General features: G+C 43.9%; 1 protein-coding gene across 1 annotated transcript in view; it reads right to left on the bottom strand.

Annotated features, from left to right (window-relative positions):
• The window catches only part of CENPF (centromere protein F), a 421242-nt gene that overhangs the window by 193329 nt on the left and 201827 nt on the right, over positions 1 to 26086 (bottom strand). Inside the window, exon 12 of the mRNA XM_078649780.1 lies at positions 21189 to 23581. Coding sequence (XP_078505906.1) covers positions 21189 to 23581 — 2393 coding nt within the window. The remainder of the gene's footprint in view (positions 1 to 21188; positions 23582 to 26086) is intronic.

Raw genomic sequence — 26086 nt, 5'->3', positions numbered from 1 at the left:
ACACGCGTTGTAATGGTACGTGTTGTATTTGTACGGGTTGTAACGACTCATATTAAACTTCTTCTGATGGATTCTTCTTTGTGCAAATTCCTCAGCTTTGAATTGATTCCCAAGTAATGCTCCCCCCTTAGGAGGTGCGTCTGAAGGAAATTTAAACAAGGAAATCCAGTAGGGCCAAGAAAGCGAAGTGGCCACCCCTCATCTCATAATCCAATAGTGATTGACAAAGGTGTGGAGCTAAGTCTAAGTCGCTGCTATTCATATAACTGCCATTAGCCAAGGCCACAGTAGAGGAGTTTGCATTGGCGGCATCAAGCTGGTATTTCTTCCCCAATGCTTAGCAGGTGTTGATGCACAGCAGAATTCAACAAGAACAACAAGTTACTTACCTCTGATAACTCCTTATTTGGTAGAGACAATATCTGGTCGCAGATTCCTTACCTTTGAATTTCTCCAGGTGTCAGACTGGATCCACAAAATGTTCGTACTCAACACCCGTGCGCGCGAGTAGGTGGCATCGACAGGCTCCGCGCATCTGCGGCGTCCAAGCTAGAAGTAACATACGCATTACCTATATAGGAGCCACTTCAGCTCGCTGACGTCAATTACGATGTTCCACACCAGAAGCGCGGAGTCATGAATTGCACAATGGTGTCTCCATACTAGGGCACTGAAAAGGACCATCCCTGACCCTAGAAATATGGTTGCAGATTGGGGAGGACGGGTGGGTCGAAAAGGAATCTGCTGCTAGATATTGTCTCTACCTGATAAAGCGTTACCGAAGGTATGCAACTTGTTCATCTGATAGAGACTACTAGCCGCAGACTTCTTACCTTTTAATAGACACTTAAGAAATACCATCCCCGGCGGTGTGTCTGTGGACAAATTTAAACTAGGAAGTCCTGCAGGACCGAACAGCAAAATGCCTCGCTGCGGACCCAACTGTCAAGGCAGTAGTGCTTGGTAAACGTGAGAGGGAAGCCCACATTGCTGCCTGGAAGATGTTCAGGACTGGTATTGCAGTGGACGCAGCTTTAGCTCCTGTAGAAGGAGCTCGTAACCCTTATGGAGGCTGCTTCTTTGCCAACGCATAGCAGATTGATGCAGAGAACAACCCATCGAGAGATGGTCAGTTTCTGCACCCCCATCTTTCTTCACCCCAACATACCTGTTGGAGGCTGGCTTAGTATATGGTGCACCCTTATTTAAGTGAAGCACCTTGCACTAATCCAGACACCCCTTATAGTGGTCTTAGACAACCATAGAATGCTCTATAAGTGGTAGCTGTGGAGAGCAGCCTTCAGGTTTAGTTCAGGAGTGTTAGGCCGCTTGTTTTACCAGAACTACTCATATAGTGTAGGTGAAACGAAAAAGAACCACACAGCGTAGTTATATAAATAGTTATATTTATTACACTCATTCACTAACACATTGGTATGAAATATTTAAAAAAGAAACACGTAAGCAAAAAGACACAGTGGTCTTCAGAGGAAGGACCAAACCATATATTAAAGAAGTGGAATGTGAACTGCGACCGAAGTCCAGACTGGACTCAGAAGAGCTGGGGACCCACGGAACCACATAAAATAAGTACCAAGGAACAGAGGATGTGTGCAGTGGAAACACAGCAGCGTACTCTATGCAAGTCAACAAGGGAAGTCGGAGTTCCAGTTTTGGAGAAGGACCCTTCCCAGTGGACCCTGAAGAAACCCCTTGGAAGATTGGAAAGTCACCCCACCCGTGGATATACCAGGAACCAGGATGTCTACACCAGGGAATCCGGCTGCATAGGTGCGAAGTGAATTCGGAAACCACCGTAGACCACAATGGAGGACTTCAGTGAAGATGTCGCTGATGAAGCAGCTGAAAGAGTCCGGTGGAATCCAATGATGGATACTTGGAGAGCAGTACCTGCAAGCAGAAAGGACAAAGTCTATGCAAAGGAGGAGTGGCCTGGAGGCACAGAAGACCAATGATCACTGATGACAGAACTTGCAGGAGAGTTGACGGTGACCACAGACACGATTCTGCCCTCCTGCTGCAGAGGTTTCCTTCTGCAGGGAGGTGTGACCACCACCCAGACCTGAGTTAGTGTATTGGGCTGTGGTGGGGATACTTGCCAGAGCCACCAGACTGCTTTGAAGAGCACATTTGATAGCCTCCTTGCATACTACAGTTTGAACCAGCTCCTGAACCCTTGGTTCCTGCTCTGGCGTGAAACTGGACAAAGGACATGGGAGCAGCCTCCCCAATGTCCAGCCCCACCTCTGGGAGGGATCCCCAAGTCATTGCAACCCTTTTCTTAGGTACTTAATGTCTCCCCAGTGAGTGGGTCCTCAGATTCGTCCTAGGACAAGACTCAACCCTGAAACTACGACACTCTTCAACTGTCTGAAAACTTGGCCTTCTTTGGACTTTGACTGGAACATAGACTGCACCAAAGAAGACTCTTGCTGCTCCTACGCTCGCTGTTCTTCATGTTTTCTTTGTCTGTATCTGTGCTTTATCCAGGTTCTTCAACAGACCTGAGGGCATCAAGGAAACCCACAGAAATCTCCCATTGAGTGAGGGAGTCACTCCACTGCATCTGCAAGTACCACAACAAAGCTGACCGGTCTGCTGCTCCTGTCGTCCTGCAGACTTCCCAAGGCCCGACGACACAGGTGGTGGTTCTGCAGCTTGCTGGAGGCCTTACCCCTCTTCTCAGTAAATTTGACGGCAGTGTCCCTTGTCGGGGCTGCTGGGACCAAACCCTTGTGCACTGCTGTCAAAATACTGTTGCCAAAGGTTGTTGGCTCTGCAATCTAGGGATCTTCGAGCTACAAGAAGCTCCAGCCTCCAGCACCTCTTCCCTCAAAGATCAGTGTCTGGGCCTTCCTCTTTGGTTAATATGCTCAAGGTCCTCTTGCGAATCCTGTGCCTTTGTCCTGTGTTTCCTCTCGAGGGTCCTTCTTTCCTTCAGTGGGCTCTCTAATTGCGGCTAACAAGGCTTGCTGGTGCTCCCACCGGATACTGACCACCTAGACACCGACATCCGATGTGGAACACCTTGTGAACGGCTCCTGGTCTTCCTCATTGTCGCCTGGTTCTCACAGCCGCAGAGACACCGTCGACCTTTCAGACCCTCTCGGCATTGGTGGGCATTGTGCTTCTGTGCCTCCTGGTCACCTCTGAGTGGCACAGACTCTGTCCCCTCTGCTTGCGGGTTCTTCACTTCTATAATCCACTTGACAGTCTTTTCCAGAAGCATCTTCTTCGGAGTCTCCCACTGTGGTCTACGGTAGGTTCCACCATCACTTCACCACTTCCCCCCTATACACCCAGCTTCACTGCTGCAGGTAACCTGGTTCCTGTGGCATCCACAGGTGGGGTGGCTCTCCAACCTTATGTCTACCAAAGGGTTTCTTCAGGGTCCTCTGGGAAGGGTCATTCTTTAAAACTGCAACTGCTACTTCTTAATTGACTTCCTTGGGCATGCAGCAGTGTTTCCACTCTGCACACAGCCTCCGTGGGGTTCCGGGGTACTTACCTTGTGCTGGTTCCTTGTGTGTCCCATCGGAGTCTTCTGGTCCAAGCCCGGTACTCCTTTGCAGTTCACATTCCACTTCTTAATATATGGGTTGGCTTCACCCTGGAGACCACTGTATTTTGTGCTACTTACCGCATTAATTTTGTATTATTCTTGTGTATTGTGTTGATATCTCCGGGTAGGAGATATACCATTGTGTTAGTGATAGTGTGTGTAATAAATAAGACCTATTTCACCTAACCAACACTACAGATCAAAGTTGGTAATACAAGCTGTTTACACTCCTTCAAAATAAGCCTAAAAGCTGCTCTTCAAAGCTACCACTTGGTGAGCTTTCAAAGGTTATCAAAGACCACTAAAATCACCATAAGGGTTGTCTGGATTGGTGCTAGATGAATCAATTATTTAAGTGTGCACCATATACTAAGTCAGCCTCCTAGAAATATCATGGACTTGCCACTAGGGACGATAAGCCCGAAACTGCACTGTGTCCAGAACATTTGAGATGAAAAGGAGTGTCTGATAGGGGGTCAGGTGTGACTTCAGCACGTTGATAGTGAGCCCTAGCGAAAGTCGGAGGTTCGCCGTAGTCTGAAGGTGCGAGACCTGGGCTAAGCCTGCCTCTAGCAGCCATTCATCAAGATAGGGGGAAGACTGCCACCCCTGGCATGCGCATATGAGCTGCGACTACTGCCATCACCTCGGTGAACACCCAAGGGGCACTGATAGGGCCAAAAGGGAGCATGGTGAAAGGAAAATGCTTGTGACTTAACTTAAACCGCAAATAGCGCTGATGGAAAGGTAGGAGAGGGATGTTAACATAGGCATCCTGCAAGTCCAACGCTCCCACCGGTCTCCTGGGTCCAGGGCAGACGAGACCTGAGCAAATTTGAGCAGCTTGAACTCCTCCTTTTTGAGAAGTAGTTGAGGGTTCGGAGATCTAGGATAGGATAGGACAAAGAACCTTTTGCTTCTTGGGGACCAGAAAATAGCAGGAAGAGCAACCATACCCTACTTCTGGCACGGGAAGCCTCTCTATGGCTCCCTTGGCCACGAGAGCCATGATTTTCTCACAAAGCGGTGACAAATGATCCTCTGTCAGCTGGTCGTAAGATGGACGCATGGAGGGAGGGGCAGTTCAAAGGGGAGTGAGTAGCCCTTTCGGGCAATTCGAAGAACCCAACTATTCGTTGTTATGGACTGCCAGTGGTGCCACTGAGGCTGAGAAACTTGAATGGCTCAGTGGCTGGAATAGGGTTGGCACGGTTGCCCACAAAAGGAAGAAAGGCATACTGGATATGAAGTGGGGCAGCAAGAGGCCCAAGGACTTGGCCATAGCCCACAAGTCTTTAAAGCGCTCCAGCACCAAGTTTGCCTTGTCCCCACAGAGACAGGCGCCATCGAAGGAGATGTCCATAAGGGAAGCCTGGACATCCCCCGGAAAGCCAGACGTTCTGAGCCAGGTGTGGCATATGAGGGCCACCTTCGAAGAAACTACTCTGCCCAGTGAGTCAGTCGTGTCCAAGCAACAGTGTATACTGAACTTCACTGCATCTCTGCAGTCTGTAACTGCTTGAAAGAGAATGGCCCGGGCCTCTCATGGGACCTGTGTTAGCACTTGTGCAACTGTTTCCTACAGAGTATGGGGTGTTCACTGACCACAAGGCTGTCAGAAGAAAACATTTTCTTTCCCAAGATGTGCGGTCTCTTGGATTCCTGTCCGGGTGAGTGCCAGGGAACAAGCCATGGGAAGTGGAGGCATTGAACACCAAGCTCTCCTGGGTAGGGTGTTGGGTGAGGAAATTTGGATCCCCTGGAGCGCTACAGTGGCGGCAGCCAATCATCCCATTCACAGGAGCCTATGTGCTTGGTTTGGACCAGGTCCCCAGAAGGACGTCAGTGAGAGCTTCGTTGAATGGGAGTAGGGATTCAAGGAGAAGATTTCCATTTACAGCACCTTCATCAAGACATTGGACTTGACTGCCACCGAGGGTAACTGAAGGTCGAGGACCTAAGCCACCCCCTGCACCTCCACGGAGTATGTAGGTCCCTCCCTCCATAGCCACAGTACGAGAGAAAGCATGCCGGTATCTGGAGATGTATCCAGTCCACAGCCATCACCCAGTTCCTCATACCAGTTCATAAGCTGATCATAATGCTGGTATTCAAAATAGTATAGCAACCCCTCCTATTACTCCCAGAGGCCAAGCCCTTCAGAATAGGGATGAAGCTCCGACTTAGGACACTGGGGTCCTGTCGGCACCGGAATTGGTGTAGGTCGAAGCGACTCCAGCTCCGTGTCAGAGTCGGGGATCACAATAGGGCTGGCACCGTAGGTGGGCTCTGACAGCACCTGAAGCTCCAGCATCGAGGTCTTCATCTGGAAAGGTCGGAGTGGCACGACTGGCACCGGTCCAGATCTATGATCAGTACAATGGGGGCCATCAGAGCAGGAGCTGCTGGCATGAAACCAGATGAGGGTCCCCTATGATCCCACGGGGCCCGAAGCTGTGCCAGAGGGGTCGGTCGCTCCAAAAATGAAACGGATGGCCTCCCAAAACTCTTTAATTTGAGGGAGGGACGCTCAGGCTCACAAGAAAACTGGTAAGGCTCTGAGTCGGCCCAGGCTCCGAGGAACCAGGCCTAGAATGCTGATGTTCCTTCGTTGCGTCGGCTGACAGCTGAGGAGAAGTCAAAATGTGTTTCTACTTCTTGTGTTTTTGTGCCTTGTACCTGAACGCACCGATGATTTTGAGTGGGACAGAGAACTTCGGACTCCTGGAACAGTCCTAAGAACTTCCTTTCGAGCGGAAACATGACTTCCGCAGGTGCCAGCCCGCTAGCAGTTTTAGAGACCACTCCCTCAAAGCCTTTGGCGCCATGCCCCGGCAGTCGGAGAGTGACTTGAGTCGTGGTCACACTCCTGACACCTAAAAAACACACAAGGTGTGGGTCCGTCACCGACATGGCGCAGTACCATGTCACAAACGTAGTCCATCGACTTAGTCAATGAGAGACAAGCTAGCAGGATCCCATCGACCAACTCTGGTAAAGGTGAAAAGAGCTCAGATAACCCACACTTAATCTCCACGTGAGAAGGTATAATCCCTGGAGAATGGGGTGCAGGACCTTACTCCCTGATTGGGAATGAAGGTACACTATAAGGGGGAAACGTAAAAGAGCCCACAGATATATATGTGACGGTCGGTCGAAGCCAGTCCAGTGTGATGAGAATAGCTTGGTCCTGGTCATGCTGAAAATACCTCAGAAACCGAGGAATCAAAGGAATTGAAGGCAATAAACACAAAGGTGGAACTTCTACTTCAACTGAAAGATGTCCTCCTGTGCTCCATGTGACTGAAGCTGGATGGCACATAACATGGAATGGGCGCTGAAGCAAGTGGCATCAAGGTCTACCAAAGGCGTGCTCCACAGCCAAGATGTTCTGAATTATCTCTGGGAAAACATATCAGCCATGGTCCACAAGATAACACTGACTGAGGCTCTCACCATGGATATTGAGCCCAACGGGTGGTTGGCTATGAGTCACAGCCCCTGTTGGTGTGCCCAAGTCCAGAGCCCAGAGAAGGTAAAACCCCACACCTCCCTACTTATTGATGTAGCACAGAGGTCTTATTATCTGTCAAGATCTTGACTGAGTGAATGTAAAGGGACAGAAGAAAGGCTGTGAGAACCATCTGCATCGAGTTGGGTTCCTGCAGACTGATGTACAATCTCTACTCTTCTGGTGATCAGAGGAGAGGAGTTGGCCTAACAGCTTGGACGGTCGATCTTGAATCTGGGGAACTGGGTTCCAGTCTCGACAATGACACTGAACATCCTGTGATTCTGGGCAAATCACTTAATCTCCCCGTGCCGAACAAAAGAAAATGAATGTGTCCTCATGTAATGCAACTGGTGCTATGTTAAGTGCTCTGATACCCGATTCGGGTCAAGACCGCGCTATATGACACTCTGTAAAATAAAATTTAAAAAAATCAGGGTTCAAGGTGAGACCTGGATACACCCATTGAGAAACCCAAGCCAAAAGCAGTGATGTTTTCATCTGCAGGCTAAAAAACACTATCTGTGGCGAACTAGTTTGAGCAACTGGCTGTCCAGATATAGTAAAACCGCTATCCCTGACATCCAGAGATGTGCCACAACCATAGATTTCACTTTGGTCAAGACCAGAGGAGCCGAAGTCAATACAAAAAGTAGAACCGTCAATTCATAGTGAGCAGATCCCACAACAATTTGTAGGTACTTCCTGTGTGACCACAGGATGGGTATATGAAAGTGAGTTTCCTGCAGGTCAAAGAACACGATGTAGCCTTCCGCATCAAAGGCCAACAGAACTTGAGCCAGGTACAGCATCCTGAACTTCTCCTTGCACAGGTATCAGTTCAGCTGCCTGAGGACTAGGATTGGACGAACACAGCTGTCCTTCTTGTGAATTAGGAGGCATAAGGAGTACCAACTGTGAGAAAGTGAATTATTAACTGGGGTGGTTAAGAGGTCTCACCAACTACTAATGTCCCTATTTTGTATCAGGTACAGTTAAATTACTTTAATTTAAACCTTTGTTCAGTTAGCTATGTTACTGAGCAGTTAGGATTAACCGAAAGGAAAACAAGTGCAAAGTATTTATCAGTACCAAACAAGTTAATAAGTTTAAAACACAACACAATAGAAACCCCACTCCAATTAAAAAAATAGTATATATTTTTATCTTTAAATAGACAGCAAAATTAGCAAAGGTTTAATGGAGGACACCAAAAATATGATTTTTAGACATTTTAGTGTTGTCTAGGGACAAAAAGAGCAAAGCAACAACTACAGGTATGCTAGACTGGGTCAAAGTCAAAAGTTAAAGCAGACCATGACGGAGTGCAGATCGGCTACAGGGAACTGTAGAACGTATTCATGTTCAAGATTAATGAATTACCCCTGTATTTGTGCACTGGAGCCTTTAGACTTTACTCTTGCATTTGGGATTCTCCTTTCTGTGGTGACAGACTACGTTTTAATGTCAGATGTCATGCTTATGGCAGTAACTACGTATATTTTTTAGTCCTGAGGAAGTCTAGGTGACAAAGAAGGACAAAACAAGTGGTGCCACAAGCTCTCAGATGAAAAAAAGGCGAATAAAGACAACTTGCTGGAAGAGTTTTGACAAGAACTTGCTTATTTTATTTTGTGTGTCTGCAATCATTTACATTAATATTTCATGCCCATGAAAGAGTTTTGGACATTCACTGAGAAACCTGTTGAGCATAGCCAAGAGTACTTTCTAAGCACCAATGGGGAACTCATGGCTCTGGCAATGCAGTTACTCGAGTGTCTTACCCATCACGTACCACTTTGGGCAAAGTAACCATAGAGATGCTCTGGTAAGTTGGCACCATCTTCACTGACATTCAAGAAACATTCAGAGACCGCAGCGCTAGAGTGCCTGCAGAAAATGTTTCCTTGCCCACTTTTTCCAGCTTTTTGGACTCTGGTGGTGAGTGGGTGGGTAGAAAAGACCCCTGGATTCAGTTCTATGGTAGAGAAGGCCTGAACCACTAAGCTTTCTGGGAAGGGATGACTTGACGAGAAAGCTCGGACCCCAGGAGCTTTAGAAATGTAGCATTGCGCTACGGTTCGATTCACAGCTGGACAAGAGGTGAGTTTAGACCACAGCTCCTTTACATCTTCCACAAGTACCTCTTTAAATGGGAGAAGAGGTTCTACGGTAGTGACAGCCGATTGTAACACATTGGTCAGAATGTTAGGCTGGCATTCAACTGAAGAGAGAAGGAGCTCTAGCACTTCTCGAGTACAGCATGGTAGGTTTACATTTCAAACTGTGGTGGTCCAGGAGCTGGATCAATGTCAATGTCTGGTGGTGTATCTAGCCCACAATGCCAGAAGATCTGATGCATCAGAGAAGGGCAGGGTTTTATCATCATCAGCGCCCCATTGCCAATCTGGGGATGCTGGTCTGAGTCAAAGAGAGTAGGTCTGGTCTTCCAATAAGGCCTTTGGACACCAGATACTACTGCTTTTCTTATTTATTTATTTATTTATTTATTCAAAGTTTTATATAGCGCGAACAAGATCTTAGCAGATATCAGAGCGCTTTACAGTAGGGTGAGTAGACATAGTAATTGGGTACAGTATAGTGCACGGTAGCATAATAGGATAACAATCATGTGCATTAAGATACAGATAAACACTCAGCTAAACAGTAGAATAAGGTGGTGTAGAGTCTTTGATCTAACTAAAATAGGGATCAAGAGGTAGCAGAGAACACTCAAATAGACAAAGATATAAGACAGTGCTGAGTCTCAGCTAGCTACAACACAGGTCTAAAGATAATAATAAACATTCAAATAGACATTAGGATAGGGTGGTGCAGCGGGACTCTGATCCAGCTGCCATGGAGATCAGTGGATACCAGTAAACACTTAAAAGACAATACTATAGCACGGTGCAGGGTCTATGATCCAACTGCAAAAGAGGTCAATAGGTCATGAACAGAAAGTTAATGGATCACTAATTATCCAACGCTTCAAGATCGGTGCATAGACTCTGAGCAGCAACAGTGTGGATCATGTAAACTTGGCCATAAGGATGGCTTTCACTTCTTTCTTGAAGAGTACAGTGGAGGAGATAATCCTCGTTTCAGGAGGGAGTGCATTCCAGATCCTCGGAGCCATTCCTGAGAAGGAGCGCTTGTACGTTTTTTCCTTACGGAATCTGCGAGGTTTCAGGAGCAGACTTATAGTACTTCTATTGGATCTCGAACCTCCTGATATAGTCAGCTTTTGAGTGAGGTAGGTGGGAGCCTTGTGGTGTATGGCTGAGTGTGTCATAACCGCGATTTTCAATTGTATTCTGGCTTCGAGTGGAAGCCATTTCAGCAATTTCAGGTCAGGGGTTATATGAGAGTGTTTCCTTGAGCCCGAAATGAGTCTCGCGGCCGCATTTAGGGAGGCTCTTAGGGGTGCTGTTGTTGCTTGGGGGAGACCGCTGAGGGCCACAATTCCATAGTCTATGCGGGGGATGACTAGGGCTTGTACAGCAGTTTGGAAGTCCTTGGCTGGGAGGAAGGGTTTGAGTTTCCTTAGAGTGTTAATTTGAAAGTTAGCTCCTTTCGTAGTTTTGCTAATGTGCTGTTGCATATTGAGCTTTGCGTCAAGTGTGACGCCTAAAGACTTCGCAGAGTCCACGATGGTGGGTTGGACATTGAATGCTGTTAGGTGATTGAGCCATATTTGGGTGGTGGAAATTTTCGAAGGGGGTGAAATCAGGAGGAACTCAGTCTTCAATGCATTTAGTTTGAGGTGATTGTCGGCCAACCAAGATTGGGTGTTCCTAAGTGTGCAGTTCAGAAGTTTGATATCTTCCGTGGATTGTACCTTTAGGTATAGTTGAGTGTCATCGGCATACATGTAGAAGTGTACATTGGATGCCTGGAGCAGGGTAGCGAGTGGTTCCATGATGAGGTTGAACAGCGTGGGTGAGAGGGAAGATCCTTGTGAGACGCCTAAATCTACTGGCACTGGAGAGGACAGCACATTGTTAATCTTGAATTTCTGGGATCGGTTGTGAAGGAAGGAAGTGAACCATTTGAGTACAGTCCCTGATAAGCCCATTCTGGTATTTAGGAGCTCTAATAGGTTCTCATGTTTGACCGTATCGAATGCTGAGGAGAGGTCCAGGAGAATGAGGAGGCAGGAGTCGTTGCGATCCAGGATTTGGAGGGCGTCATCAATTATGTGAGTCATGGCCGTCTTTGTGCTGTGTTTCGCCCGGAAACCTGATTGGTGAGGGTCGAGGAGTTCGAACTGATCAATGTGTTTTGTAAGTTGGAGTTGCACACATTTTTCCAACAGCTTGGCCAATGTGGGGATATTGGTGATAGGGCGGTAGTTGTTTAAGTCAGCCGGATCAGCTGTCGGTTTCTTGAGTATGGGCGTGACTTGCCCCACTTTGAGGGAGTCTGGAATGAGACCTTGCTGAAGGGAGCTGTTAATGATTTTTGTCCAGAGTGGGAGAAGCACGGGGATGAAGTCTCTAACAGCATTGGCATTTCTGAATTAAATCCTCCTGACAGGTGGGGTTGCAGGTAATTCTTGAGGGGGTAATGTTTGTGGTGCCAGGATCAGAACCGGAGCTTGAAGCAGTGCTGGAGTCTGCATCAGAATCTATATTAGAGTGAGCAAGTCCAGTGGGAATCCCAGTGTCAGACAGCATCAAGAAGAAACAGTACATTACAAGTGGAACCCTCAGCACCAAAAATAGACACAGAGTGGCGTATGGGTTACATGTGGCCAACAGGATAACCAGAGGGGAAGGCCGCTCTCTGGAACATGTCCAGCAGAGCCTAAAGAAAAAGGCTGGATCCGTACCTAGAGCCAGGAACTCTGGGTCATCAGTGCTGAGGCAGGCTGCATTGATCGTTCGAGGAAATACTGTCACTAATTTTAACTCTGGAGAAGAATTAGTCATGGGCGAATCACAAGGTGGAGATTTACCCCTGCACTTTCAGGGGAAATGTATTTTCTTTTTCTTATAGCAAATCTTCTTTTCCATCAAGAACTTGGAGGATCAGGAAGTGTGAGATGGAGATCTGGACCTCGTCCTGGTTCGCAACCATATTCTTGATCTCAGACAACCCCAGCAGTCCTCCCAAGCATGGGCTTGAATTTATTCAAAGGCAAAGATGACCTGAACAATCGTGCCGCAAACTGAGACACCACAGGCAATCATCATGCAGCAGAATTTAAATCCAAACATCTTTGGTACGGTCATGTCCGAGGCACTGCACCAACAATTTGTTGGAGGGCAACAATCTATTCACCTTTGAACTAAGGAGAGAAGCTTTAGTCCAGTGTCGAACGGCACAGAAAAACAGAACAGACATCAGAGCACCAGGGTCAGTCTAGACGTCACTACAAATGCATTTCTGGTGTTGAAACAGAGCCAGCACCCTCCACTCCCTACTGCCACCGGAAAGCTGTGTGTGAAGTTTCCAGATCCAGTGTGGCGACTGGGATATTCCAATGTGAGAAATGAGCAGGTAGAAGTATCCATTTGAAGTAGTGAATTATACAGGACCTACAGTGCCTGTGAGCTACACCTTCCACAGTAGGCCATACAGAAGCGGCACACTGACACCTCAGTGACTCTTCCCATAGTAACCCTCTTACCTAAAAAAAACTTGCCTCCCACCAGGCTGTCTTCCTGTTAACCCTGAGAGGCGTGCCCTCCCACTCCCACCCTCCTCCTCACTAAAAATCTTGGGATCAATCACATAACCTCCATCCTCTTCCTTTCTTTCTCTCCTCGGCCTCCCCCTCGTCTAATTACTCCGTCCTTGCTCAGTTGTTACTAGGTTCAGTTTAATGTTCTGACACGGCTGTCAGTTGCTAAGTGCACCCTACTATGCCCGACCAGATTGATCGGGCCCTGAACTTGAGCCCAAGCCTTTACTAGCACTATTAGCCACAAAGGGATTTCCTATTGAATGCACCCTCATCAAGTGGGCTTTTTGACCTAAACTGCACACGTTTCTCTTATCTGTCCTGTCCTTGTCAGCTTACCTATGATGTTCACGTACTGTATTTTCCTGAATAATATAAATAAAAGTTGCAGAAGCAGTGTATTGCAAGCATTTAGACGACATGCAAGGACAAGAAGCAATCATCCAACAAAAACACAACTTTCTCAGAAAGCTGTACATCCCTGTGTATTTTAAAACTTTCCAAGACAAAAGGTGTTCACCAAGGTCTTCTACAAAGCTGCCCATCATTATCCATCCATGACTTGAATCAACTGAAAATATTTTTTACAACCTCAGACAAAAAAAGTGCAAACGCACATTGGCTAGGGGTGCCAGCAGCCAAGTTGACGACCTAAGACAGTGGCTCAAGCCAACAGCCCACATTATCTACAACTTAAAGGTATTGTAGCTTCAATTTAAGAGAGTGGTTGACGGCTGGGTAAGTGCAGCAGCATTAGGAAAACCACTACTAGCTTTGAAGACTGCCAACCACAAGTTAAAATGAGTGAAAACTGATTATCTTCTCAGGCTAGCTAACAAAGCCACCCGTCAAGTGGCCTTGCAGAGCCCAGAGGCACTGCTTCAAGTGGATGCGGTCCGTTTCCACAAACTCTGGCCAAGGGAAAGAGTGGCACAGAGGGAGAACTTAGTTGTAGATGCACAAAGGTGAGAAGTACCCTCTCAGAGGTTGAGTTTAGTGGGAGCAGGCACCCAAACAGGGGGCACCGGATTGAGAATACAAGCAGCTGGCCATCCAATTGTGAAGGCTGTTGCAGCTCTGCTGGCTATGAAGGACTAATCCTGCCTTTTCGATCCTGTAGAGGACTGTCTCAATGGACAGCTGAATAGCTGAGCTATAGCAATTGCAGGGTTGTTGACACTCTGTAGAGACTGGTCTTGATGACTCACTGAATGTGTTGGGGGGAGGGTGCAGATGGGCTGCTGAATTCTTTGAAGGTCTGCCTCCAACAAAGACCAGCAGACTAGTGTACAGCACAATCTGGCCTGTTGTAGAGAACTCCTTAAGCCAACATACTAGATTGGCGAGCCTAGTGCAAAATACAGTAGCCAAAGCCTAGACACCTTGAAAGCAAGCTGTTACAGGTATATGAGGTGAGCGAGAAGACTGATAGACAAAAGAGGAAGGAGAATGTAACACTTCAGTCAAGATATTCGACTTCACCTCAGCCGAGGGCAACTGAAGGGTACAGCAGGTCAACGGCCTTCCTGATAACTGAGTGATAAGGGGCAACGTCCTGTGAAGGCTAGGCCTTCGGAGAAGAAAGCTTCCACAAAGTCTAGGATCTCCCCTTCCTTATGCTCCTGCTTTGGGATAGGCGGCACCGGTGACAACGGCGTCGAAGGAGGACCTTCCGAAGTAAGCAAATGTGCCGCCCGAATCCGAGAAGACGTCGGCCTAACACCAGACGGCACCAGAGATTGAGGTATCGGAGTCGAAAATCTCTGCGCCGGAAACTGCCAAGATGGCTTAAAAGGCACGAAAGATGCCCTGGCATACTGCTGAGTGACGTCCAAATTAAAGGCAAGCGAGCCCACTGGACAGACGGCGCACCGGTAGAGTAAAATGCCTTGGCAAACATGCCAAACATCGCATTAAGGAAATGCGACGGATCCTCTCCAGGCCCTGGAAAAGGAGGATAAGGATCCGGAACCCCCTGGTCTGGTTACATCCAAGGCCGTACGAGGGACTAAGGCTGCGGTGCCGGAGACACCAGAGCCAGTACAGGCGAAGCTTCAGGAGTAGAAGAAGACTCCCTGGGAGCCGGAGAATCCCTGGGCGCCGGAAAATCCCTCGGCGCCGAAGGGTGGGCAGGAGTCACATGTATAGAAGAAGTAGGCGATGGTGAGATGGCATCCTTGTCACAACGCCGCTGTACGGGGGAGACTGACCTCGAAATCCTATCCTTCGAACATCGACATCAAGACCCATGTCTTCTCTTTTTCTAATATTTCTTCGACTTCGAAGCATGCGAGGTAGACTACTTCGATCTCTTGCAGCCCCTCTTCTTCTTTTATGCCCACGCCATGAAGAGTTTAGCCTCAAGTTCTTTGAGCGCCTTTGGGTTCATCTTCCAACAGCCTGAACACCCTTCGACATCTTGGTCCGAAGAAAGACACCAGAGACAGTCGTCATGGGGATCCATGATGGATATATGGCCCCCACACTCTCTGCAGGGCTTGAAACCAGACTTCTTTGAAGTGGCCATTCTCAATGAACCATGAAGTAGAAGATAGAAACAATGTTATCAAAGACGTCAGCACGCCGACGAGGTCTTCTTATGGCTCTGATGAGGTCATACGGAGTCGTGAGCGGAGCCAAGCTATTTCAACGTCTTCGTGGGAGAGCTAAGAAAAGAATTTCTGTGGAATGCTGCCGCAGGGGTAAGTCAAAAGGTGAGGAATCCACAGGCAGATGTATCCACCAGAAGGATTTCCCAGACTGTAGCAGGTCACTGGTGTTGACAGGGCTGGTGAAAAGGTCATAGAACTGAGACTACTGCATGGATACCATGGCAAGCAAGACCAAAAGCAAGCCAAACTGTTGCTTGATCGTAGAAATGTGGCAAAAATGGCAAATAATAGAACTATAGAGATACATTCACTACAGGGAAACTTTAGCACATAAGATTGGGATGTCTGTACACTGCAACTGGACATGTGATAGTCTCTATACAATTCACGAAAAATCTTACTAGATCTAAACACTTGAAGTAAAGACTAGATAAACAGGAATAACAACTCGACATGGCAGAGCACCATATGCTCAAATGCCAACACATGAAGGGAAAACCTCAAAAAATGCAAAGGGTGCTGTAAGTAAAAAGGGACAAAAACAAGTAGTTGGAAGCACAAATTAAATGCAACAACATTCACAACGTCAAAGTTTCTGAAACTACCAACAATGGGAAACAAAGATATTTATAGAAGGCACCTTCTGTGTAAATCTGTGTTTGAAAAAAAGAAAGACTTAAAAAAAAAATATATATATATATATATATATATATATATGATTACAGCAAAGTTTTCTTCGAAAGAAGACGCCGCACACCACCTCAGTTATATGACTAGTTTGTTTATTTCTTGGGGAACCTACAAGAAATAAACAAACTAGTCATATAACTGAGGTGGTGTGCGGCGTCTTCTTTCGAAGAAAACTTTGCTGTAATCATAGATTTGCGAGGGTGTCCCGAACCTCGCCGCCTGCACCAGCTTGTGGCCGCTCCTCTCATATTGGGACGTTTGCTGGAAAACACGTTTTGGGACCCCCCTTTTATCTCAGCCCCCACTTGACTAATCCCCCCCAAACTTTCAGGGAAAGAGCGGAGCGGAGCAGGCCATCATCTTTGAGAAATTCGCAAAGATTTGTCCACCGGCGCCAAAGTTATTCTCAATAGAATGTTGCGGATTTCCTATGGAAACTAGGTCCTAACTATAACTACCTACTGGCGACCGCCAGTAGGATATAGATATATAGATATATATAGATATAGATATAGATATAGATATAGATATATATATAGATATATATATATATATATATATATAGATATCCTACTGGCGGTCGCCAGTAGGTAGTTATAGTTAGGACCTAGTTTCCATAGGAAATCCGCAACATTCTATTGAGAATAACTTTGGCGCCGGTGGACAAATCTTTGCGAATTTCTCAAAGATGATGGCCTGCTCCGCTCCGCTCTTTCCCTGAAAGTTTGGGGGGATTCGTCAAGTGGGGGCTGAGATAAAAGGGGGGTCCCAAAACGTGTTTTCCCCATGCTATTTTCCATAGGACGTTTAGACACGGCTACAGCTCGAACGGCTGAATGGATTTATAAGAAATTTGGTAGAAAGGTAGAGTCCGGCTCGCAGATTACGCTTTTCTTTGAATGGTGTAAATCTGTTCAGTAGTTGCTGAGAAAATTAACTTTGAAAAAATATATATTGGGCTACATTGGGCTATATATATGTTAGAGTCCAAATGTAGCCCAATGTAGCCCAATGTAGTCCAAAGATGGCCACCAGAGACAAAAAAAAACAAATGTAGCCCAAATATCAGCCAGATGTAGCCCAACTATAGCCCAATGACAGAATGTCCCAGAGTGTTCTAAAGAACAACTAGAGCGCTAACAGTCTTACTTATGACAAAAGTATGGCACACCTGAAGTCATCTTGATTGGAATAAAGTGGTAACACTTAATACATTTAATTTGCAAAGGAACAAAATGAGGGGGGTCATTTTGCCATAGAAATTATGATTAGCGCTGAAGAAAGAAAAATTAGGGCACATTTTGAGTGACTTCTCAAATCCTCTTATATTTCATTAACAAAATTCTGATATGCAGTCTCCCAAGATGGCCACCAGAGACAAAAGAGCCAAATTTAGCCCAAATATCAGCCAGATGTAGCCCAACTATAGCCCAATGACAGTAGTTAGGACCTAGTTTCCATAGGAAATCCGCAACATTCTATTGAGAATAACTTTGGCGCCGGTGGACGAATCTTTGCGAATTTCTCAAAGAAAATGGCCTGCTCCGCTCCGCTCCTTCCCTGAAAGTTTGGGAGGGATTCGTCAAGTGGGGGCTGAGATAAAAGGGGGGTCCCAAAACATGTTTTCCCCATGTTATTTTTCATAGGACGTTTAGACACGGCTACAGCTCGAACGGCTGAATGTATTTATGAGAAATTTGGTAGAAAGGTAGAGTCCAGCTCGCAGATTACGTTTTTCTTTGAATGGGGTAAATCTGTTCAGTAGTTGCTGAGAAAATTAACTTTGAAAAAATATATTGGGCTACATTGGGCTATATATATGTTAGAGCCCAAATGTAGCCCAATGTAGCCCAAAGATGGCCACCAGAGACAAAAAAAACACAAATGTAGCCCAAATATCAGCCAGATGTAGCCCAACTATAGCCCAATGACACAATGTCCCAGAGTGTTCTAAAGAACAACTAGAACGCTAACAGTCTTACTTATGACAAAAGTATGGCACACCTGAAGTCATCTTGATTGGAATAAAGTGGTAACACTTAATACATTTAATTTGAAAAGGAACAAAATGAGTGGTTTCATTTTGCCATAGAAATTTTATATATATATATATATATATATATATATATATATATATATATATATATATATTCACTGAAAAAACCATAGGTTTTAAACACGTTATAGTTAGGAAGTAGCATTTAAAAAAAAACTATGAAATTCACTGAAAAAACCATAGGTTTTACACACGTTATAGTTAGGAAATAGCATTTACAAAACCTATGAAATTCACTGAAAAAAACATAGGTTTGACACCAGTTATAGTTAGCTGGAAATTTTAATCGCATAAAACCAATGAAATTCCCCCGTTATAGTTAGTTGGACTCACTATAACTTGCGCGTGCAATGCACTGCTGATGACGTCACATATTACATCACTCATGACATGGTCAGTGACATCAGTCATGACATCACTGATGACACCATCCTTGTGACAGAGTGACAGACCTCTTTTCACTGTAATGTAACCCTTGAAACACATATTCAAAAATAGAAACAAAAATTTTCAAAAAAATTGAGATACCCATACCAGTTACAACAACCAATTCAATAATTCCACCATCTATATACACATCCACTCATTGATCAACAGTTCTATATAGTCACTCGTACATATACTCACTCATGATATGTAGTGATACACCTATACATCCTGTTACACACCGACAGTCATCCAAAAGATACTCACACATATTCACACATGGAAATAAACTATTGAACATCCATTTATTTGCATATACAGCTATACACACACAACCACCTTACTTCTATGGAAACTTACACATACTTACTCTCTTAAACAATCACTTATAGAAACACATACTTATCTAAACAGGAACTCTTACAATCTCTTTCTCTCACATATACTCACTTATATACATCAATATTCACATATATTAGATTAAAACATATGTAGTTACTGATAAAGACACTAGTGAGACAGTCATTCACTCACTAACACACACACATATACACACTCTTCCACCCATACAGTCCTGCACATATGCTGTCTTCAAAACACATACAAAGAGAGAGTCAGTCATTCATGCATCTATGTGTTAAGTAATACCCCCACCAAACCATACAAACACTCATACTGATATTAACAAAAACATCTAATAACCCATATACATACACATGTAGCTACTCACCAACCCATGCAACCACTTATACACAAAGTGAAACACTAATACATATATTTAAATATTTAAACATTACTCTCTAATATATGTATTCACTAAGATACACTTAATAAACCAGTTAACCGATCAATTTTTTTTTTTTTTAAACATCCAAGTAATCACTTATTTAAACATTTATTCTTCCATCAACTTTTACATATACATATATAACACATATTTATTTTTTAAAAAGACACACATTCACTGGATAGTGTCATCAGTGATGTCATGACTGATGTCACTGACCATGTCATGAGTGATGTAATATGAGACGTCATCAGCAGTGCATTGCACGCGCAAGTTATAGTGAGTCCAAATAACTATAACGTGGGAATTTCATTGGTTTTATGCGAGTAAAATTTCCAGCTAACTATAACTGGTGTCAAACCTATGGTTTTTTCAGTGAATATATATATATATATATATATATATATCCATTTTCAGCTACTTTTACACTTCTGGGGAATACGGCAAAACTGGGGGTGAAGATGCTACCTGCCAGAGTGCTTGCATAAGATGCTCAGGACTGATAGACAATGAACAAAGACCTGGGATTGTTCTCTGTGTCCAATTTAGGTTGTATATGCTGACACTACCAGGGGTGCACGTTCTGTTTATCTTACTGCCTTGCTGAATGTTGCCGTGTCTATGAGGCTTCCTGCTTGGTGGCACTAGCGCATTTGGCCCGCAATCTTGCTGGAGTAAGACTCTTCACTTGTAGATACTGACCAGCAGAGGGCCCTAGCAATTGCTGTTGTGGAACTAACAGTATTGTTGTGGTCTATAGAGCCCACTGGTGAAACAGATCATGTAGCTTTAATAAACTTAACACCTGTGGGGAAAGTGTAATGCTTACCTGTCACCTAAAGAATTAATTTTTGGTTCCTACATGCATGCAGACTGGTCAATTAACCTGAGGCCATATTACAAATAGGGTGCATTGTCCCTGTTTGTGCCAAAGTGCACCTTCAAACTAGCATGCTGGGCAGAAACAGTGACAGTGTGCCCTCTTACTTATAAGGCAATGTCCTAAAGCAGCGCATTAGTGAAAGACATATCGGCTGCTTGATACAAGTGCTCTGTTTTTAACTGTGCAGACGGCACTAACAAGCACTTCAAAGAGAAGATAGCTATCCCCTTCCAGGCAGGTGCAGTAAGCCACTGCACCTACCTGTAGAGCGATGTCTGGGGATTTACGGACGCCCACCAAAAGGCTACCAGGGAAGCACACTGACTGTATGCATACCTTTTGTGAAGCAGTCAGTGCACCTCCTGGGCCTATGCTCCTACATCCATAAAAAGCAGAGTGGTTTCGTCACTTGCCTGGGGTCAGATCCCCATGCAAAACGCAGATGACGGAACGCTCTCTTAAAAGAGCGCTGGCGTTGTATACGTGCCGGATCTGTATTTTAGAAGGGTAAGGCTCAAGTGCCTGCGGTTTTATCTAGAATACTATAGTGACCCTGGGGCTCAAAAAAGGGCAGACATGCCCTTTGCTTTCCCAGGACACTGTCTCCAACAACGCCAAAGGCATTTCAGCTCAACTTTAGAGCACAAATAATGAATGCACTAAAATCTAGATAACAAGGTTCTCCAGGTCTTTTAGGAGTCTATTTGTTCTTTGTATACAAACCCAACTGTGTAATCTGTTTCAGTGAATTAATTTGCCCCTTCTTCCACATTCCACGTTTGATATAAGTGCACCCTAACATTTAAGTGCCATTGTTCATCTTTCACTACTTCGCACATTGTATTTTGCTACTCTAAATAAGCTTTCTCTGCACTCTAGTGTAATAGCCTGATATTTATTTTAAGTTTAGAGCAAAAATGCAGATAAATTAACATGTATGAAGGTGCTTACGTCCTCATTGTCGGTGCAAATTATTGAACGTGCACTCAGATCCAGACATTGAAGCTCAAATCTTGCCGTTTCTAGTTGGAGCGACAAGTATTCAGTCTGCTGTTTCTCTGCTGCCAGCTTAGCCTCCATCTCACTTGTCAGATTCTTTAGAGTTTGCTGCCATTTGTCCTTTTCGCATAAATACTGTTTTCTGAGGGACACCATCTGCATTCTACTAGATTGTATTGCTTGCTTTAATTCATGCAAATCTTCAGTTTTTGTGGATTCATATGTTGGAAATTGTTCTTGTATTTTGTTAAGCGATTTCTCAAATATTTGACAACATGAGTCAAGTGCCTTCATTTTCACTCCCAGGTCTGGTTGTGGGACAATGTTTTCATCGACTAAGAAGTTAACCACAGAATTGGAGGTTGCCTCCTTCAAACTGTCTCGATTTTTAAACAATTTGTTTTTGCCTTCAGTATCTTCATAGGATTCACTTCCCGACACATTTAAAGGCACATATTTGTCAGCTATCAGCTCATTTCCAATCACATCCAAATCCTGTTGGGTCAGTGTTTGCTCAAGCTCACTATCCTCTAAAGCTATTTCACCAGTTAATAACAACCCCTCTGTTTTTGTGACTTGTTCATTGCAACTTTCAGTGGAAGAAACTTTATGATCAAAACTCATCTGAAGAAGTTCGAGCTGAGCCTGAATTTTATTCAACTCAGAGTCTTTTTCTCTCCATGAATTGTTCAGGTCCTGTGTAGCACTAGAGTTATCAAAATCTACATTGTTTTCTGTCAGCTGTTCCCTTTGGATATTAATAAATTCTGCAAGCTTTTGGTTTTGTTGAACCAATTGTGTTTGTGCAGTCTTACAATCATTAATCTCTTTTCTTAAACAATCTATTTCTTTTGAAGATGTACTGTGAATATGTGTCATTTCCGTCTGATTTTGATGTACCAGAGGCTTTAGCGTGTCAAGTTCTTTTTTTAATTTCATATTGTCATTCTCAAGGGAGAAGCATTTAGATATAGACTCTTCATAATGATCATTAAGCATTTTATTACGCTGTTCAAAATCCAATTTACTTTGCCGGAAATTATTAGCTTGCTCATTTAGTAAAGCTTCTAAACAAACTTTACTCTCTTCCATTGAGGCGCAATTATTTTGGAGAAGCACATTCTCCTGCTCTGCTTTTTCGCATCTTTCCAAAAGTGATTGTCTTGTATCCTGATAAACATTAAATAGTTCATAGATGGTTTTCACCTTTTCATTTACACAATTTGCAAAATAAAGATTTGTTTCCACCGGATTATTTTTTTCCAAATGTAAATTGAAGTGCTCTAGGTTTTCACTCTCTGTGGCATACTGCTCAAAGTCTTCCTTATATATACTGTACGTTTTAGATACATTTTCTTTTTCCAGACCCCAGGAGGCAAATATAGAATTCATCGCCTCCATTGTTTTAATCATAATTTTGTTGTTGTTTTGCAAACTTTCCATATTTGACTCCTGAATTTCTATTTTCATTAACAAAGCTGTCAACTGCTTATTCTTGTCCTCGAGAGTCGACTCTGCAAATTTCTGATGTACTAAACCTTCTTTTTGAAGTTTGGTAAAATTTGTATTTGTGTCCTGCACAAGACCATTGTATGTTTTTTCGGCTTCACTGAGGCGTTTTTCTACCTCTGCTTTGTTTTTCAGCAATTCTCCAACTTGGTGCAACAATTCGGAGCTCAACTGTTTTTCAGATTGAAGAGAAACCTCAAGAGATGAAAGTTGCGCTTTCAGGGTGGACGAATCCATATCCTCAATTTGTTTTGCACATTGCGTTATTTTCAATGACAGATTTTCCTCTTCTTTTTTGTGTTTTTGGTCTTCATACTCTGCTTTCTGTTGAAGTTCAATAAAGGCTTGTTTCTGATGTTCTACCTCTGCACATTTGTTTTCTACCAACTTGTTGAGATTTTGAATTTTCAGACTTAATTTTTCCTTTTCCAATTCCAGTGACCGGATCATGTCCTTTTGAGTCCTAAGACTTTGTTCCAATACTTCCGATTTGCTTAACAGTTGCTGTCTTTCAAATGTAAGTTGATTGTTCAACGTTTCTCGTTCTGATTTCCATTCAAGTAAACTTAGGTTTTCTTTCTTAAGTTCTTCAAATTGTTTCTCTTTTTCACTTATGGTATTCTTCAAGTTCTCTGAATGGTCTACCATTTTAATTAGTTTACTTTCAATTTCTTCATTATCCAAATCTTTTTTGATCAGCAAATCTTGAACATAATTTAGCTTGTTTTCTAGATTGGTTGTAGTTTCTTTCAAATGTTCCAAACAGAGAGGATCATCCTCTTTTTTCAACTTCTCCTGGGCAGACTTCTGTTCGGCCTCTTGCACAAGATTCTTCTCTGAAAAATTAGAAACATGCATGTCCACCAATTAATAAGCCTGTCATAGGTAAAAACATTCAGCAACTTTAGGTAGGATACTGGTAGAATACTAAACAACAACTAAATGTAAAAACAGTTTTTACCATGATTGTCATCCTGACAAAGAAACCTGATCATCTAGAATGTGTGGGACCTCAAAATCAATCAATAGGCCCACTATAGCTTTAAACTGTGCTAAATCTTTGAAAAGAACAGCCCTAATACATTTAACATGGTTACTAATCAGCACTTTAGTGTTTTCTGTAGATTTCTAGGACCAGTCCAAAGACGTTTAAAAGATTAATATGTTTCTTAACTTTGTGGGTTCTAATGAATGGGTTATTTTATACACAGATTCTTCAAGGGTGGCTGTAAGTTAGGCCCTTCCTAAGTGGTAATAGTTCCTGCTAAAGACACACGGGCAATGTGCGAACAGGCAGAAGTCATGATGGATAACTATTGTGCCTTTCTGCTTCGCCTAGTTCAAAACCTCCCCACAAGTGAACAGAGTTAAGTGATTTTTGCTCTTTACAGTTAGATTTCTCTTAGCCATTAAGACAGCCTTTGCAAAGCATGGAAAATGGACTGGAATACCAACCACTCTTCTGTGGATTTAGTTTACAAGCAGACACAAGTAAGGAGACTACCTCAGACCTACCAGTGACCATGCAGGTTGAATGTAGGCATGTTGTATTCCACGCTTTGTTCTTTCACATTAACCTGGACCCTAAAAGATGCAAGTCTTTTTTGGTAAAAATGAGCAAAGAAATGACACAGGTATGAGGAATGTAAACAGAGCTAATAAAGAGCCCACTGCTGAGCGGCTAGAAATGTAATGTAAACCATCATTTTCCATCAGAGTTCACCGTAAGGTCTGCCACTGTGAGAGAATCCTCAATGGAGGATATGTTAAGAGTTCATGTGCAGGCTGCTTAGCTAAACTGCACAGTAAAAACTGAAATTGAAAAGCCCTGTCATAAGTGACTAAAACCAGATGTTTCAATACTGTTTGGCTATAAACAAGTGAAATGACACCACCACCTGCCTCACCATACATCAGGCAATAGCGTGATAAGTTAGAGTTGCATGAGGTATGAGGTATGAGAGAAATTATACACAGGTTGTTCATGTAGAAGGCAAAGTACCAAGCTTTTATACACTGTTGCTGCTGAAAATGAGGCATGGCAATCATGTATATTATTATACTGTGTATGTAGCGAGCCAAAACTGTCACTTGCAAAGCTAACAGATATTGCTTTGAAAATGCTGAGTAAGCACAGCTATTAGCTTTGCTGATGGCCGATCTGCTATGTGGAAAAAACACATTTTTATACTTTCAAGATAGCTGCAAACCAAGATGCGTTGCATTGCTATGTAATGCAATATAGCAGCCACATTCAAACTATAGAAAACATGTGTTTCCATACTTTCTAGACAGCTGGTGCATTGCTTGATTCATTGGATGATGTACGGCTCATCACACAACCAGACAACCATCTTCGAAGTATAGAAAGGAAAATATTACCGTACAGAGCACCTGCACGTAACTTGCAGTGGTATAGATTCACATTCTTTGCATTCTCCTGCTATGGAATTTTGGGCTAGAACGTTGCAGGTTGTTAATCTTTATGTAAGTCCTCTCGAGTCACAAGGAGTGCTGTGAATCCTTCCGTAGTAGGGAATGCACATGGTCACTGACTCCAGTGTCCGATTGTTTTGAGAACAGCGGCTGAGTGTACGCATGGTGTGGCTAGTAGTGAGAAAATAGTGACCATGGAAATGGTGTTTCAAATAAAGAATATACTTAAATGTAACCGAGATGAGCAAACAAGACATTGATTCCGGGGAGGAGGGCGGGTACATGTGAATCTACAGCAATACAATCTACGAACAGACGGTAATAGGGTAACTTATTCCGGTTGTAGCATGTGTGGCTGTAGATGCACATGCTCTCCATAAACTGCAAAGCAGTACACCCCTAAGCGACGGCTAGTCAGTGGATGATGCAGATGTCTAAAATAGAGTTCTTAATACTGATTGGTTAACCATAGCTTGTTGACAAGCGAGAATATCCAAACAGTAATGTTTAGTTAAGGTGTTTGAAGTTGACCATGTAGATGCTTGGCAGATGTCAGCTATAGGAATAGTCCCTAGAAATGCCATAGTTGCCTTCCTCTTCCTAATAGAATATGGGGAGGGCCCTCTTTGCTTTAAGGGAACACTTTTAGATACATTTAACAATCCATCTAGTAATCTCAACTTTGGATATTGGGTGCCCTTTATGAGGTTTAGCAAAAGTGACAAAAAGCTGTTGAGTTTTGCAAACATTTTTTGTTTTGTCAATGTTGTGCTCTTTTTACATCTAGGGTGTGGTATGCGCTCTCGGTTACTGAGCCCAAGCGAGCAAAAAAGACTGGTAGTTTAACTGTTTAAGGTAGAAAGGTGAGACCACCTTAACAAAGAACTTTGGGTCAGTTCTGAGGA

Source organism: Lissotriton helveticus, chromosome 6 (assembly GCF_964261635.1).
Source record: "Lissotriton helveticus chromosome 6, aLisHel1.1, whole genome shotgun sequence".
NCBI classification, from domain to species: domain Eukaryota; kingdom Metazoa; phylum Chordata; class Amphibia; order Caudata; family Salamandridae; genus Lissotriton; species Lissotriton helveticus.
This window is presented reverse-complemented; position numbering and strand designations above follow the sequence as displayed.